Genomic DNA, 18,429 nt, shown 5'->3' on the forward strand with positions numbered 1-18,429 from the left:
TAAATTTGATACTATTTGGATTATAATTAAGTTTTTATCTAATTCATGATTTCAATTGGATTGCATGATGTAGGTAGTAATGGAAAATTTTATTTATGTGTTCTAAGTGGTACTAAATGTGATACAAATTGGAATTAGGTGAACCGATAGAATCCTGAAATTTGGAATTAAGATTGGGGTATGTGGGAACATATAGCCAAAAATTCCCACAGGTAGGTAGGTAGGTATTTATATTAATGTGCACTAACTGATACTCAATTTAGATTTGGGTGAAGCTATATTAGATTTTTTTTCAAAATAAGTGTTACAAGAGTACAAATGGTAAAAAATTGCACCAAATTTAGTATATTGGTAGATTTCTGTTGCGGTCGCAATGGGTGTGTAGGGATGAGATATAGAGGTAGATTTGAGAGTATACTATGGCAGAACATACGTACAAAATGGTTCTAAAATTTTAATAATGGTCGATATAGGGTTTTAAATACATCCCACATTCGCCAACGAAGTGGCGGGTATATGCTAGTTTCAATATATAAACGAAAATATTTAAAAAAATATCGGTAAATTATAACTTTTTCAAGGACCAAACCTTGACCCCCAAAACTCACAGCAAAAATGTGAATGTTGGACAAAAAAAATAAATGAAATTTCTTATACAAAATTATTTTCTTTCATATTTCTCTACCTGCAAAAATTTTCTTTGCCTTCAATGAGGAAAGGAATCCAAGTCCCACATATGACAAACAGATTTTCCCCAGACATTTCAGAACAATCCAAATGCAATAAGAAAATAATTTAAAACAAATTAAAATAGGACCGACCTATCATTCAAATCGACACATTGTTTTAGTTTACTGAGCAGGTAATTTTTTTTTGAAATTCCCGACACACACACCACACCCATTATCCTCAGGTATTGATGCTAGAGCTAGCCAGCTATCCAATAATAACAATAACAAATAACATAACAAACACACAACAAAATAATGGCATGTCATTCTGATAAGACAGACTGCCGGCAGGGAAACTCGACAGATTAAAGAGAGATTTTTTACTATCATTTCAAAATCCCTTCTAGACCCGCAGCTAGCCATAATCACATGCGGAGTGGTGATAAGCACGGCATGCCGCTTCAAAAATAATAAATTTTCCATATATAATCTTGACTTGAAGAATTTACGTTTTTAGTTTCCGTTAAGAAGTGTCAGAGTAAACATCCGTAAAATTCGAGAAGTGAAAGAGAACCTAACCTAAAAAAAAGAATTAAAAAAGAAAGTAGAAATCGGGAAAAAAATGTTCCTCTACATTCTAATTGCCATCTGTTCGGCCGTTTTAATTTACTGTAAATGGGCCTACAGCTATTGGCAACGTCACGGCTATCCCTATGTTCCCGCCCAAATACCCTTTGGCGTTTTGGATCCCGTTGTACGCACATGGAAAAAATCTGTGGGCATGGCCATCTATGATATCTACGAACAGACTCGGCAGCATAAAGTTGTCGGCATGTATCTGATGAATCGTCCCGCTTTGTTGGTTCGTGATGCCCAATTGGCTCGTGATATGTTAACCAAAGATTTTGCCAGTTTTCATGATCGTGGTATTTATGTCGATGAAATTCATGATCCCATGTCGGGTGGTATCTTCTTCCTCAAGGGACAACAATGGAAGGCATTGCGTACAAAGTTGACACCCTCATTTACATCGGGAAAATTACGTGGAATGTTCGATACGATTCATGATGTTTCGATGCGTATGGTCGAATATTTGGATAAACAATTGCCGGCCACATATAATACCTACAAATCGATGGAAGTTAAACATTTATATGTGACGTGAGTGAAATTAGGAAGAAAAAAGAAGAGGAAGAAAAAATATCTTTATCTCTGATTAGCTAGCCATCAGATGGCCTTTATATTGACCTCTTATTCGACAAAAAATGTTCAAAGAAAATTCTAATAGTTTCTATGTGTGTCCGTGCGTGTGTGTTTATTTCCTATTTACAGTTACGCCATTGATATTATTGCCTCGTCGATTTTTGGCTTAGACGTGGACAGTTTCAGTGATCCCCAAAATGAATTCTTCAAATTGAGCCGTAATGTCAATGAGAACTCATATCGTGGTGTATTCCGTAATACTTGCCAAATTATGTACCCAGGGTAAGTAAAATATTAATAAATCAAAAAATGTTCGAATTATTATTATAACATATTTGGTGATTTTATAAAAGAATTTAATTTTTGAAAATTTTTGGCAATTTTATTCATTTTTGAAAAATACCAAAATGTTCCAAACTGTAATTGAGAATTAAAAATATATTTTGAAAAATTTGTGCATTTTTTAAAAAAAGCCCAAAATTGGGGATTTTTCTGAAAATTGAAAAATATATAAAAAATTTTAAAAATATTATTAACAGACTTTTTTAGAATGATATTTTATTAAGAAAAAATTTTTTTGGGAATTTTTGCCATTTTTTGAAAAATACCCAAAAATGGGGATTTTTTCCCCAACACCCAAAAATATTACAAAAATTTTAGAAATATTGATTTTAGAATATTAGAATGATAATCACTAAAAATTTATTTTTTGGAAATTTTATTTCAAAATTTGGGAATATTTTGAAAAATACCCAAAAATGGGGATTTTTCCCAAAATTAAAAATACGTAGAAAAATGTTAGAAATATAATTTAGAAACCTATTTAGGATGATATTTTATAAAAAATTTAAATTTTTGAGAATTTTTGCCTTTTTTTTTTTGAAAAATACCCAAAAATGGGGATTTTTTCCCCAACACCTAAAAATATTACAAAAATGTTATTTCCAGTCTAATTTATAATGATAATGACTAATAATTTGAACTTTTGTAAATTTTATTTCAACATTTGGGAATATTTTGAAAAATACCCAAAATTGGGAATTTGTCACAAAATTAGAAAAAAATGTAAAAAGTGTTGGAAATATAATTTAAAAACTTATTTAGAATGATATTTTATAAAAAATTTAAATTTTTGAAAATGTTTGGCATTTTTTGAAAAATACCCAAAAAAGGAGATTTTTCCCCATTACCCAAAAATTGCACAAAAATTTTAGAAATACAATTTCCAGTCTAATTTAGAATAATTATCATTAAAAATTAATTTTTGGAAATTTTATTTCAACATTTGGGAATATTTTGAAAAATACCCAAAAATGGGAATTTTTCCCAAAATTAAAAAATATGTAAAAATGTTAGAAATATTATTTACAGAATGATATTTTATAACAAAAAATAATTTTTGTAAATTTTTGGCTTTTTTTGGAAAATGCCCAAAAAAGGAGATTTTTCCCTATTAGCCAAAAATTGCACAAAAATGTTAGAAGTACAATTTCCAGTCTAATTTTTAGAGTGATAATCACTAACAATTTAATTTTTGGAAATTTTATTTCAACATTTTGGAATATTTTGATAAATACCCAAAAATTAGGATTTTTCCCAAAATTAAAAAAAATACGTAAAAAAATGTTAGAAATATAATTTACTAACTTATTTAGAATGATATTTAATAAAAAATTTTAATTTTTGAAAATTTTTGGCATTTTAGTTCAATTTTGAAAAATACCCAAAAATGGGAATTTTTCCCCAACACCCAAAAATATTACAAACATGTTAGAAATACAATTTTCAGTCTAATTTAGAATGGCATTCACTAAAAATTTAATTTTTGGAAATTTTATTTCAACATTTGGGAATCATTTGAGAAATATCCAAAATTGGGGATTTTCCCCCAAAATCAAAACTTTGTAAAAAAATGTTCAAAATATTATTTCCATTGCATTTAATTAAATTTTTGGAAAAATCGTTTCGAACATTTGGACATTTTTTTCAAAAAATACCCAAAAATTGAGATTTTTGCAACAAAATTAAAAAAATATATAAAAATGTTAGAATTATTATTTCCAGAATATGATTTTTTCATCTAGAAAAACTATTATGGGTATTTTTTTTAATTATTTTTTTTATATTTTTTCGACTTTTTGGGCATTGACATTTTTGAAAAATTTCCAAAAATGGGGATTTTTTCCCAAGAAATTACTAAATGGTAAAAATTTTTTAGGACTTTTAGCTATATTGGGCAAAAATTACAAAAATCTAAAAGTTAATAAACTGTAGAAAATGATAAAATATATTATTATCCGGGCTAATTTAAAATGATTTTTCATAAAAAATACAGTTTTAAAAATGTTAAAATATCCAGAACATTTTTACCATCAAAGTTTAAAAAATAATATTTTATTAAAAGTTTAATTTTTGTGATTTTTCAGCATTTTTTGTTATATTGGACATTTTTGAAAAAATATAAAAAAATGGGAATTTTCTCCAAAAGTTGAAAAACTGTAATAAATTTCAAAAATAATTATTTCAGGCTAATTTAGAATGCATTTTCATAAAAAAATACAGTTTTGAAACATTTGGTATTTTTTTGAAAAATACCCAAAAATTGGAATTTTATTCTCAAAATTAAAAAAAAAATGTATATTTCATTTTGGACACATTTTCCCCAATATTATATTATTTCCACAGTTATGTCCGAAAATTTTGATCTTTTTTTACATCTGGTCATTTTTTTTTTTTTAAATTTCCAAAAATTGGGATTTTTTCCCCAAAAAATTACTAAATGGTAAAAATGCTAGAAATATAAAAGGGACGCTACATTAGAGTCATATTTCATCTAAGATTATGATTTTGGTGATATTTTAAGACTTTTAGTTATATTGGGGCATTTTTGAATAAATACCCAAAAATGGGAATTTTCCCCAAAAGTTAATAAACCCTTGAAAATACTAGAAATATTATTATCCAGGCTAATTTAAAACGATTTTTCATAAAAAATTACAGTTTTGAAACATTTGGGAATTTTTTGGAAAATACCCAAAATATTTGGGTTGTTTTGTTCTTTTTTTAATAGTAACTACCCTATAATGGGATTTTTTCTATAATATTAAAAAAAATGTTTCGAAGTACTATTTACAAGCTAACTTATTATAATATATCATAAAAAATTGAATTGTTAGACACTTTTTTGTACATTTGGGCATATTTCGAAAAATACCCAAAAAATGGGATTTTTTTCCCAATATTAAAAGAATGGAAAAAAATTGTGTAAATAATATTCCAAAGTCATTTAGAATGAATTTTTATTAATAAATCTCATTTTTTGCAACATTTGGACAAAATCATCAAAAATGAAAATTTTTTATAATTGTGAAAAATTTTACTTTTCCCCAAAAATTGGAAATTTTCCAAAAAACATATTGAAAAAATAAATAATATTCCAAAGTCATTTAGAATGATTTTTTTTTATATAAAACACATTTGGGTATTTTACGAAAAATACCCAAAAATGGGAATTTTTTCTTTAAAACATATAAAGGAAAATATATTGTGGAAATATTATTCCAAAGTCATTTAGAATGAAATTTTTATTAATAAACACACATTTTTAAAAAATTGAGGTATTTTACGAAAAATACCCAAAAATGGGAATTTCCTCTTTAAAACGTATAAATGTGAAAAATTTTACTTTTTCCAAATTTGAGATTTTCTGGAAACATATTGTTATAAAAATCATCTTTCTTTTATCAAAATTGCGGTGTAGTTGCCAAATTTTGTACAAAACTTAAATTGGTCATTTTGAGAGATTTTTCTCCAAATGGCTAAAAGCTTTTTTTTCAAGTCTAACCGGGAATGATATTTCTCATAAAATTACAATTTTGGGTATTTTTTAACAATTTGGACTTTTTTTCTAATTATGGGAATTTTTTGGAAAAAAAATACTCAAAAATGACCAAAAATTATACATGAAAATTATTTTTGGACTTTTTTCTAATCTAATGCGAAAATAAACTGAAAATAATTATATTAACATTTTTTATTTTTTTTTTTAAATTTTAAGAAAAAAAAATCCCCACGTTTGGGTATTTTTCAAAAAATTTCAAATTTTGTCGAAAATTTAATTTTTTATAAAATATAAATCAAAATTGGTCTGTAAATCATATTTCTATAGTGTTTGTCATTTACTAATTTTGGGGAAAAGCCTAATTTTTGGGTTTTTTGAAAGTGCAAAATCGACCAAAATTTTTTTTCAAACTTGGTGTTGCCATTAGGATTGATTTAAATTATCAAAAAAATCGTAATATAAACAAGTGTCCAATCCATTTCTAATATATTGTTTTCCTTTTTTTCCAAAAATTCCAGTTTGGAGAAAATCTTCCAACGTTTGGGCTGGACCGAACCCGCTCCCGAATATATGAAGAAAATCGTACGCCAAACAATTGAGAAACGTGAAAAACACAATATTGTACGCAAGGATATGTTGCAGTTGTTGTTGCAATTGAGAAATACCGGTAAAATCAATGGTGATGAAGATGAAGGATGGTCGGCGGTTAAGACAAAGGGTAAGAAGAAGAAGCATACAAGAAGTTCAGAAAAATCGAAAAAAACATTTATTATTTTCATTCCTCTTGTCACAGATGCCCTTGCCAGTATTTCAACTGAATTGATAGCCGCCCAATTGTTCTTGTTCTATGTGGCCGGTTTTGAAACATCGGCTGCCACTGCTGCCTTTACCCTTTACGAATTGGCTCGTAATGCTGATTTGTTGGCCAAAGCCCAAGAAGATGTAAAACAGGCATTGGAAAAACATGGCGGTTCAATGACCTATGATTCCTTGAAGGATATGAAATTTTTGGATTTATGTGTGATGGAGACGACACGTAAATATCCCGGCTTGCCCATATTAAATCGTGAATGTACCCAGGATTATCCTCTGCCCGAATCGAATTTGATTATCAAGAAGGGTACACCAATTATTATTTCCCTCTTTGGTATACATCGTGATGATGAATATTTCCCGGATGCATTGCGTTATGATCCGTATCGTTTTGAAAATGAAAATTATAATGCCGCTGCGTATATGCCATTCGGTGAGGGACCCAGACATTGTATTGGTAAGTAGAGAATATTGGATTTTTTATTTTCTTTGGATATTTATACATTTTATTTTTCTCTCTAATTCCAGCTCAACGCATGGGCAAGTTGAACGTGAAGGTGGGTGTTGCTCAAATTCTCCAACATTTTGATGTGAAAGTTGATCCCACCGCCCCTGAAATTGAATTCGATAATTTCGGTTTGCCCATTATGCCAAAGGGTGGTGTACCCGTTCAATTGTCGCGAAAACAAAAACTTGTGATACAAAATTAGAAATAACAATTTTAAATAGAAAAAAGTAAATATATCGTAAAAATAATTTATAAATTGAGTTTTTAAGTTAATTTTCAAAAATAGGATAACATATATAAATATATTTGTTCTGTTCAGAAACCTACTAGAATGTAAAATTTTTTAAGACGACAATTACAATTTATCGAAAAGAATTGTAAAAACTCGTAGAATCTTGCAGAACAGGAACAGACTTATTGTTGTTTTAAAAATGGGATTGAAACTGTTAAAATATAATAGGAAAGGCACAAAGACGAAAGGGTTCGACTGAAGTTGAAATATTGATATTGAGGTTATAAAATGACGCGTGTCCTTTGCATGGAGAGTTGTCAAATGCTAAGTGTTTTGGTGGAGACATCCCGGAACACCGAATTAATTCAATTTCGTAATGATACAATATTGTCATTTCGGTTTAAAAATGGTCCTATAAAAGGGGTTAGACCTCTATATTGGGTTTATCTACGAAAGATCGACAGATATTTATAATTTTTATATGGATATGAGAGGACCCAAAAGTTTAAATGCGTCTCTGAAATCTTAAAAATATCAAAAATTGGGTGTACGTTTATAGGGGTACTATGTCAAAGCGTGGGCCGATATGTATAATTTTCGGTATGAGGTATTACCACCTAATGTAAGCTTTAAATATTAAATATTAATAGAAAATTGTTATCTGAAATAATCAAAATAACCAAAATTAAGGGTCATTATATGAGGACTATACCAGATCAGGGACCGAAATTTGTAATTTTAAGTAAAAAATATAGAACCTTATTTATTTTTAACATTTTGACACCTTATAGGGGAGATACCGGAAGTGGACCATCTCCGAACTTGATCAAGCCAAAGTAAAAAGTGTGTGCAAAGTTTGGATGAAATCGGACATTTCATTCGATTGATATCTAATAACCAAAATTTAAAAAATATGGACACTTTGTGGGGAGGTACCAGAAGAATTGGACCGATGGGTCGCAGACTTGATCTACCATAGGTTAAAATAATATGATGTGTAAAGTTTGGATCAAATCGAACACATCATTTCTTTGATATTGATTTAACAAATTTAGGAGTGGATCGATTGGTCAAAACTTCGGACTTGATCTAGGATTGGTAAAAATATTCCTATGTGTAAAGTTTGGTTCAAATTTGACATTTCATGCGCTTGATATTGGATAAAAATTGTGAAACTTTATGTGAGAGGTACCAGAAGGAGTGGACCGATGGGTGCCATCTTCGGACATAATATAGGTTTGGTAAAAAATATTACGATTTCCAAAGTTTGGATCAATCAAATCATGGCGTTCGATTGATATTGTATTAAAATGTTTTCAAAAATTTGAAATTTTGTGGGAGAGGTACCAGAAGAATTGGGTCGATGGGTCCCATTTTCTGACTTCATCTAGACAAGATCTTCGAACTCCTATCTAGTTTTGGAAAAAGTATAAAGATGTGAAAAGTTTGGTTCAAATCGAACATTTCATTCGCTTGGTATTGAATTAACAAATGTTCAATATTTTGACCCATTGTGGTGGAGGTACCAGAAGGGGTGAACCGACGAGTCTCATCTTCAGACATGATCTAGATTTGGCAAAAATATTACCATGTACAAAGTTTGATTCAAATCGGACATTGCATTCGCTTCATATTTCAAATTTTCAAAATATTGACACTTTGTTGGGGAGATACCAGAAGAAGTGGGCCGATGGGTCCCATCTTCGGTCTCCATCTAGGATTGCTAGAAATATTACGATTTGTAAAGTTTGGGTAAATTCGGACATTATATTCGCTTAATATTGGATTTATTAAAATTGAAAATTTGAACTCTTTGTGGGAGAGGAACTGGAAGGAGTGGATCAATAATTTTGTGTAAGCGGTACCAGAAGGAGTGGACCGATATTCTCAATCTTCGAACTTTATTTAAGTTTGGATGAAATATTACGATGTGCAAAGTTTGTATGAAATCGGTTACTCCATTCCGGAGTAAACGTACTTTCTAAAAAAAAAATAATCGTTCGGAATGACTATTCCGAAGTCTTTTTTCAATAGAAACAATTCCTCAGACCCTCTGAAGTCTCTTTTTTTCTATAGCAAAATATCCTCAGGCCCTCTATTTTTCTATAGAAAACAATTATTCGGAATATCGATAGAAAAAATTCATCTGAACCTATGTAGTTTTCACAGAAAAAAATCCTTAGACCATCTGAGGTATCTTTTTTCTATAGGAAAAAAATCCTCAGACCATCTGAGGTATATAAAAAATCCTCAGACTATCTGAGGTTTCCTTTTTTCTAAAGAAAAAATCCTCAGGTCTCTTTTTTTATATAGAAAACTATTTTTCAGACGATCTGAGAAAAAAATCCTCTGAACCTCTAAGGTCTTTATAGAAAAAAATCCTCAGACCATCAAGGTCTCTTTTTTCTATAGAAAAACTTCCTCAGGACCTCTGAGGTCTTTACAGATAAAAATCTCGTTTTTCGATTAAAAAAAAAACATCTTCAATTCCTCTGAGGTCTCTTTTCTGTAGGAAAAAATCCTCAGACAATCTGAGGTCTCTTTTTTCTGTAGAAAACAATTTTTCAATAATTTTTTCTATAGAAACAATTTTTTCAGTCCCTCTATGATCTCTTATCCTATAGAAAATATTCTGCAGTCACTCTGATCTCTCTTTTTTCTTTAGAAAGTCCTCTGAGGTCTTTGGAGAACAAAATTCTAGAAAAACTCTAGTTTAGTAAAAACAATCAGATTTTTCTGAAATTTTTTTCCGAGGTAGGTATTTTTACCCTAATTATGGGTATATCTTGGGGGACGCACCCGGTTACCATGTTATTTGGCCCGGAAGTTCGTACGGGTAGTATATATAATGAGTATCATTTTAAAGGTTATAAAAATACCTTTCCATTGAGTGGTGATATGCGGTTATCTCAAACTGTTTTGGAGATACAGTCAAAAAACTGGGTTTTTGTCGCCGATTTTTTTGAAAAATTCCCTAATAGTCGAACTTGAATCCATTAGCTGACTCAAATGATAGACCACAATTTGCCCTTTCCACAATGGTGTGATTTTGTGGATCAAAAGATATGTGCCTTAGAATTTTATTGAATTTACTGTAATTTCAGTGACCTCGCATAGCAAATACCTCATTCTATAATTTCCCATAAAAGATGGAAGATTTGTGATACCAGTACAGGCCAGTAGCTTGACATGGTCCTGAAATGGAAATATCGTTAATCTAATTTTATTAATAAAAAAAATAAAGAATTATGTTACCTACGAACATTCTCCTATATAATCATTTATGGCGCTAAAAATCATTTTGATGAATCACTCCTAATCATCTTAAATGAATTGAAATTTTCCAATATATTTTTCATAACCAAACCCTTAACTTTAAGTCTCTCATCTTTTCATGGTATTTGTCCTAATTGGAAAACTAAAAATTATAATAAAAAATGCAATCAAATAAAAAAGTATCAACAATAAGTACCCCCCAAAAGGGCGCCCTTTTAATGTTTAACAAACAACCGAAAACAGCTTGTTTATTATTTTTCTTTTGCAACGAAGAAATCAAAGCCGCAATGGCTACCACATTAACGCATTGGTAAAATCTTCCAATGGAAAACCGACAAAAAAATCGATCAATATATTGCCATACATATCCCGAAAATTCTATATCCACATGAAGGTCATATTTTACTGGAATGATCTCCACTCAAAAAAATATGACTCCCTCCTTTCTCGGAAGAAACAACGACATGTAAATACAACAAACAACCATTGAACAGCGGCACGCCGTCAAACCCCTTACTAGAGGTTGTGACATTGTTGTCTGTTCGTGTCTGTGGTTCTTACCTTATGCTTATGTGTCTAATCAATCCACACTGGTAAAACAGCAGCACTATGTTAAATGTTTCACTTAATAGGGGGGTTTTTCACAAATACAAATTTGTTATGTTATTTGTTGTAAAATAATAATTTTCTATTCGATTTTGCTATTTTGTATTTATTTTCTTTTTTATTATTCTTATTGGGCTGTCGTCGCCATTTTCGCACTTGCACACACACGAAGAAGAAAAACAACGTTGTTAATGAATGTTTTTGTTGTTTTCTGTCTAGGTAGGGTTTGTTACACTCGCGAGAAACTTTTTTTGTCGGGATATTGTTTTGATGATGGTGTTACACTTTTACCGGAAGCTTTTCACAATGCGTAGAAGTCGCTTAGCAGTTAGACGTATTAAAATTTTAAAGTTTTTTTCTACAGATTTTCAAGATATTTATAAATTTTATCAAGAAATTCCGCAAAAAACACTGGTTTCGACCAGAGAACCGAGCCACACTGACAATAAACGGCGTTAAATGATGATATGACAGAGGCTGATGATAACAGGGGAGAGACTTGTGTGAAAGCGTATGGCATATGTCAGAAATGAAGGGCATTGGTTCAATTGAGATATTTTAAGGAAATCCATTATAATTTTAATGATTGAAGGCATTGATTATAGGCGGAAATGTGAATTTATAAAGGAATATTCGTGGTACAATAACAAGAGGTAGATTAATGGTACTTAGTGATTACATTTTTTTCTTTTTGTTCGCCCCTGTTCTGTCAAAACAATTACTCAATTATTAATGTGTTGAAAAATATAAACAAAATTAAAAGATTTTCAAATTAAGTTGTAATTAAAATTCAACATTACAGCACTCAGGGAATAATCATTAGGACTATTGGAAAGAATTCTTATTATAAGTATATTTGCAAGCCTATATTGTGAAAAACAATTGACATTCTATATTAATTTTTTGGGATATTTCCTTAAATAATAAAAATGTGAAAATATGTCAAATAAACAATACAACCTGTTGGATATGTATATATAAGACATTAAACTATACTACAGTTTCTATATATTTCGTCAAGTAATCCTACCTCGTGTTATAAAAACGTGTGAATGTCAAAGACAAACTTCATTTTAGATGCTGTTCTCCTTTATTATTTTCCATTAACCCTTTGTGGCCCAATGTTGCCCACAGGCAACAAAATGTTTTAGAGCTTATATTTCATATGTAGCTACTAGATATATATTCTTTGTATTTCATACGTCAAGACCTGATTATCGTCGACACATATCAAAAGAAAAATAAAAAAATTCAAATTTTTGGTAAAGTTATGAGCTTCTCAATGTAGAGAAGAGGGCAAAAATGTGTACAGTACTAATTTGTGTATACAGTCCAAATTATTTAAATCGCTTCGCATTCGAAATGTACAAATTCTGTCATCAGAATTATTTTTGATTCTTGTAAAAATGAATATAGAGAATAATTTAAAATGATTTTTTCGTCGATTTTTCATTTGGTTTTCTTGATATTGGCCTTTCATTTTTCAGAAAGATTGTACTGTATCTACTGAATGCAAGGATGTAGCGATCTCAAATTTTGTCCATATCCTATCTAGGATAGATGCATTAAATTTGTGAACAGAAAATTGTTCTATGATTACGGAAAAAAATTCGGGGCTCAAAGGGTTAAAGAAGCCAACTTAGCATATCAAGCCTGAAATTCACTTATGGGTTTACACCTTAAATGTATTGGGACACAATGGAGATTTTTTTGTGTAACTTTAGTTGTCATCGGTCTGTAGAAGAAAGTCTTTCAAACAGCTGATTTCGTTACGTTTTACGAGTTCGAGTAGCATATGTAAATATGTTGACAGCACATATCTAAAATACATATCGTGTAAATTGAATCGATTTATAAATTGAGATGTCAAATCCTAACTGTATTAAAATGAAATGAAGTTGATTTGTCAGCTATTATTTGTTAACTTTTACATACACATTTCAGTGCTTCCATAATTTTTGTGGCAATTTTTTAAACAATATTCTCATAATTTTGTTAGGATTTGGTCTCTATTAGGTCATTTATTATGTATACAAGCAAGAGATATATTTTCAGCAGTTGACATACTTTTGTCAGGAAGTTATTTGGAATATTAACAATTTTAAAGCATACTTTAGGGAGAAACTATTATTTTTTGGGACAAAAGCAGGGTTGTGTTTGAAATTATCTCGATTTATTGAGTGAATTTTTTTTATGGTAAAATCAAGGTTAATTCAGCTCGATTTACCTATTAAATCGAGATAATGAACTTTATCACGATAAAAGCTGTAGTCTTAATGCGCCTGATGTTGTCCCAATAAATAATCGATCCCCCTCAAAGTATACTTTAAAATAAGTTAATATTCAAAATAACTGCCTAACACAAAAAGTCAGCTGACAAATCTTCATTTCATATTAATACTAGTCTAAACAAGTAGGATTTAATATCTCGATTTACAAATCAAGTCGATTTAGAAAACATAGGTAAACGCGCTAGCGTATTGGTGGTTTTATTCCAGGGTGCGAAGAATGATTAAAATACGCTCTTTCTCACGAACGCTCACGGGCGAAAATTCGAATGTTTTCAATTTATCGCGAATGATAAAGTTATAATGAATGAACAAGCATTTGCAAACTCTTGCGAATGTTCGCATTGCACGAAAAATTCACGAATGATAAAATTTCGCTGCAAGCGTCGTCGATTCATTCTTTCGCGAGCATTTGTTCCCGAAGAACATTCTTTAAAAACATTCTTTTACAACAACAAACAAAAATATTGTTACGAAAATAACTTTAGATTTAAGATTAATTTAGATGAATTCCGTTAATTTAAGAATTTGAATTGTAACGTAAATTTCTACTACGCAGTTTATTCGAATAACTTCACAACAACAACTACTGTATAGATTTTTCTACATTTTTCCTCTTTCTTTGTTACCCCCTCGCCTGTATATGTGTTGTTGTTATTGTTTACTCAATGTAAGTTTGTATGTGTTGTTGTTCTTGTTTACTCAATGTAAGTTTGTATGTGTTGTTGTTATTGTTCACTCAATGTAAGTTTGTATGTGTGTTGCATTGGTAGATTGTTCGTAATCTAGGCGTTACCAGATCGTCTAGAAACTTCTGTAGCGACAGGCAAGGCTCATATAAATAGAGGAAATGAAAAGGCAGTTAGTCAGTGGTGAATCAGATCGCGAATTGAAACCGTCGTGAAAAGTAAAGTGCAAAGTAAAGTTGTGTGAATAAAATCATTGTAATAATCGTAATCAGAACGAACCCGCGTTTTATTTGGTACGAACTGTATCGGGAAATAAAACAACGTCTACACGGGAATAAGTGAAGTCCAAGAACGTAACAATATCATAAACACACACCCAACGAATAAATGTGTGTGTAGCGGAAAATGTGTGGAATAACAAAATACATGTCAAACAACTATTGAGTTCACGAGCGTTTGTTGTTGCTGTTTTGAGCATTCGCGAGAATTCGGGAATGTTTGTTTTCATTCCAGAGAGAATGTCAGAAAGAATTCCAACCACCAAACAAACGTTTTGTGTGTGCTCTCACTAGTTTGTTATGTGTGTGCGAGCATTCTTTGGCGAATGCTCGTTTGGTAAAGAATTTATCGCCATAAATTCATTCGTAAAATGATCACAAAACGAAAATAATGTATTTTGAATCATTCGCGAGCGAATTTTTGCGCACCCTGTTTTAACCCTTTGAGCCCCGAATTGTTTTGCCTAATAAGAGAACTAATTTATGTTCACAAATTGAATGCAACTATCCTAGATAGGATATGGACAAATAGCTATATCCTTGCAATCGGGAGATACAGTACATTCTTTTTGAAAAATAAAAGCCCAATATCAAGAAAACCAAATGCAAAATCGACGTAAAATTAATTTTAAATTATTCTCTATATTCTTTTTTACAAGAATCAAAAATAATTCTGATGGCAGAATTCGTAAATTTCGAATACGTAGCGATTTAAATAATTTGGACTGTATACACAAATTAGTACTGTACACATTTTTGCCCTCTATTCTATATTGAAAACCTCATAACTTTACCAAGAATTTGAATTTTTAAGATTTTTCTTTTGATATATGTTGTCCATAATCAGGTCTAGACGTACGAAATCCAAAGAATATATATCTACTAGCTGTATATTAAATATAAGCTCTAAAACATTTTGTTGCTGTGGGCAACATTGGGCCACAAAGGGTTAATATACCTTTGTTATATTTGATTCCCCCTGGACATGTTTTCATAAACTATTTTGTCAAAATGCATTTTGTCGAGTCCATGGCACAATGAATAGGTAGTCCATTTAGCGCAGCTGATGTCTTGATTAAATGTCAAAGTGGGTAATTTCTACTTGAATTCGATGTGCAGTGTTGCCAACCATTTGAAATATTATATGGAAAATTTTGACAGATAATCGAGACAAAAACAAAGGTTTTTGTTTTGATACATCACCTTATTATTGCATCATGGTCGAGTCTTTACGGTATCTATGTCTTTGAGATGACAAGTGTTAGGTTTCTACAATATCATTTTGTCACAATAATCAATATATTGTTACGTTCTTGGATTTTACTAAATCCCGTGTAGACGTTGTTTTATTTCCCGATACAATTCGTACCAAATAAAACGCGGGTTCTTTCTGATTACGAGTATTACAATGATTTTATTTGCACTTTACCTTACACGACGGTTTCAATTCGCGATCTGATTCACAACTGACTCACTGCCTTTCCATTCCCTCTATTTATATGAGCCCTGCCTGTCGCTACAGAAGTTTCTAGACGATCTGGTAACACCTAGATCACGAACAATCTACCAATGCAACAAACACATTGAGTAACAATAACAACAACAAACTTACTGAGTGAACAATAACAACAACAAACTTGAGTAAACAAACTTACAATAACAACAACACATACAGGCGAGGGAATAACAAAGAAAGAGGAATAACAACAACACATATACAGGCGAGGGAATAACAAAGAAAGAGGAATGACGTTTAACAAGAATTGTACGACAATAACAAAATAAAAAATGAAAGAGGAAATGGAAGGATGTAGAAAAATCTATACAGTGGTTGTTGTTGTGAAGTTATTCAAATAAACTGCGTAGTAGAAATTTACGTTACAATTCAAATTCTTAAATTAACGGAATTCATCTAAATTAACTTAAATCTAAAGTTATATTCGTAACATTGCCCCCCGCTTAAGCCTGTTCGTCCCGAATAGGCACAGTTCCCGTTCCGTAGGGGGTCAGCCGCTCCAAATGTACAACTTTCATCTTCGACCTGGGACTGTCGCTCCTCTGGATGCGATAGACGACGTCATTTATTTTCGTGACAATCTTGTAGGGTCCTTCCCAGTGCGTTTGCAATTTGGGGCATAGTCCTTTCTTTCGTTGTGGGTTGAACAATAGTACCAGTTGCCCTTCTTGAAACCCATCGGTATTTGCCGCTCGATCGTACCTTGCCTTCATGCGGTTGCTAACCATTTTTATTCGATGTCGGACTGCATCGTGGACTTTACTAAAAGAGTTTTGGCTGTCTTCATCTTGGTTCACATCGTCGTTTGGGGTAGCGCCGAATATCAAATCGCCAGGTAGCTTTAATTCATTTCCGAACAGAACTTTGGCTGGGGTCCGGGATGTGGAATCATGAATGGCCGATCTATAAGCCAATAAAAACTTTGGAATATGCTCATCCCAGTCTCGTTGGCCACTGTCCACCACTTTCCGTAGATGTTCTTCAAGGGTGCGATTGAATCTTTCCACCATGCCATCTGATTGTGGATGTAGGGGCGTCGTTCTGGTTTTCTTAATTCCGTAGGAGTCACACATTTCCTTGAAGATCGCTGATTCAAAATTCCTACCTTGATCGGAATGAACCTCAGATGGAACACCATAGCGACAAATCCAATTTTTGCTGAACACATCCACAATTGTCCTGGCTTCTTGATTTGGGATAGCATAAACCTCCGGCCATTTACTGAAGTAATCCATGACCACTAAGACATACCGGTTCCCAGAGTCGCTTGTGGGGAACGGTCCAGCTACATCCATTGCGATTCTTTCGAAAGGGGCTCCTGAATTATACTGCTGCATGTAGCCTCGACTCTTCCGTGTTGGACCTTTAGCTTTTATGCACCTTTCACAATTGGCGATCCAGTCGGCAATGGATTTTTGACAGCCGACCCAGTAGAATCTCTGCTTTACCTTTTCAGCGGTCTTTGCTATGCCAAGATGTCCTCCACTTGGCCCATCGTGAAACTCCGACAAGACATCTCTTATTTTGGAGTCTGGGACGACGATCAAGTTCCGGTGAGATTTACCGTCCTCACTTTCCCATTTGCGATATAGGCAGCCATCTTTTATAAGTAGACTGTCCCACTGGGTCCAATAGGATTTTAAAAGAGGGCTTTCGGAGGTAATTTCTTTACGACTAGGTCGCTTGCCCGTTTCAATGGCCGAAATTACTTTGCCCAGAATGGGATCTCTTCGTTGTTCCGTCGACCAATCTTCACCCGACTCAAACTGCAATAGTCGGACATCAACGATATTCTCCTTATTCTCAGCCTTTGAGCAATGCCTGCATTCTACCTTGCATGGCCGACGAGACAGGGCATCAGCATTACCGTGTTTTCCGCCTTTTCTGTGCTCGATTCTGAAATCATAACTCTGGAGCCTCTCGATCCAACGGGCTAGTTGACCTTCCGGATTCTTAAACCGCAGCAACCATTGGAGAGCAGCGTGGTCGGTCCTCAGCAGGAAATGCTGGCCATATAGGTATTTGTGGAAGTGTTTAACGCTCTCAAGGGCAGCAAGCAGCTCTCTCCTCGTCACACAGTAATTCCTCTCAGGCTTCGACAATGTCCGGCTGTAGTACCCGATGACTTTTTCCTGTCCGTCGATTTCCTGGGAAAGGACGCCACCGATGCCGCACGCACTTGCGTCTGTGTCCAGAGCAAACTTTCCGCTAGGTATAGGGTATGCCAAAATGGGGGCTCTGCATAGCATGTCTTTGAGTTTACTGAACGCCTCTTCTTGGTCGTTGCCCCACTGGAACCTCTGGCCTTTTTGCGTTAAGCGGTGTAGACAGGCGGCGAAGTTGGCAAAATTTGGGACAAATCGACGGTAGTAGGTGCAGAGACCCAGAAAGCTTCGCAGCTCATGGAGATTTCGGGGCTGCGGCCAATCTCTGACGGCTTGAATTTTCTCCTTATCCGTCGATATGCCCTCCGGCGTCACGTGATGCCCCAGGAACTTCACCTCTCGT

General features: G+C 32.6%; 1 protein-coding gene across 1 annotated transcript; it reads left to right on the forward strand.

The window, feature by feature from the left end:
* The first annotated feature begins 1,293 nt into the window (after positions 1 to 1,293).
* Positions 1,294 to 7,238, forward strand: LOC133323570 (probable cytochrome P450 6d5). Its single transcript, XM_061532485.1, has 5 exons — positions 1,294 to 1,832; positions 2,004 to 2,156; positions 6,234 to 6,433; positions 6,509 to 6,985; positions 7,057 to 7,238. Exons 1-5 carry the CDS (start codon positions 1,294 to 1,296, stop codon positions 7,236 to 7,238), a joined length of 1,551 nt encoding a protein of 516 aa, XP_061388469.1.
* Positions 7,239 to 18,429: the final 11,191 nt, after the last annotated feature.

This window comes from Musca vetustissima, unplaced genomic scaffold (assembly GCF_032173495.1).
Source record: "Musca vetustissima isolate MV318-11 ecotype Yass unplaced genomic scaffold, APGP_CSIRO_Mvet_v1 utg16335, whole genome shotgun sequence".
NCBI lineage: Eukaryota > Metazoa > Arthropoda > Insecta > Diptera > Muscidae > Musca > Musca vetustissima.

Bases quoted from the DNA above. Each gene is read 5' to 3' on its own strand.
- LOC133323570 (XM_061532485.1), top strand. From the start codon at position 1,294: ATGTTCCTCTACATTCTAATTGCCATCTGTTCGGCCGTTTTAATTTAC. The intron at 1,833-2,003 runs GTGAGTGAAATT...TCCTATTTACAG, and splicing joins GTTAAACATTTATATGTGAC to TTACGCCATTGATATTATTG. The intron at 6,986-7,056 runs GTAAGTAGAGAA...CTCTAATTCCAG, and splicing joins GGGACCCAGACATTGTATTG to CTCAACGCATGGGCAAGTTG.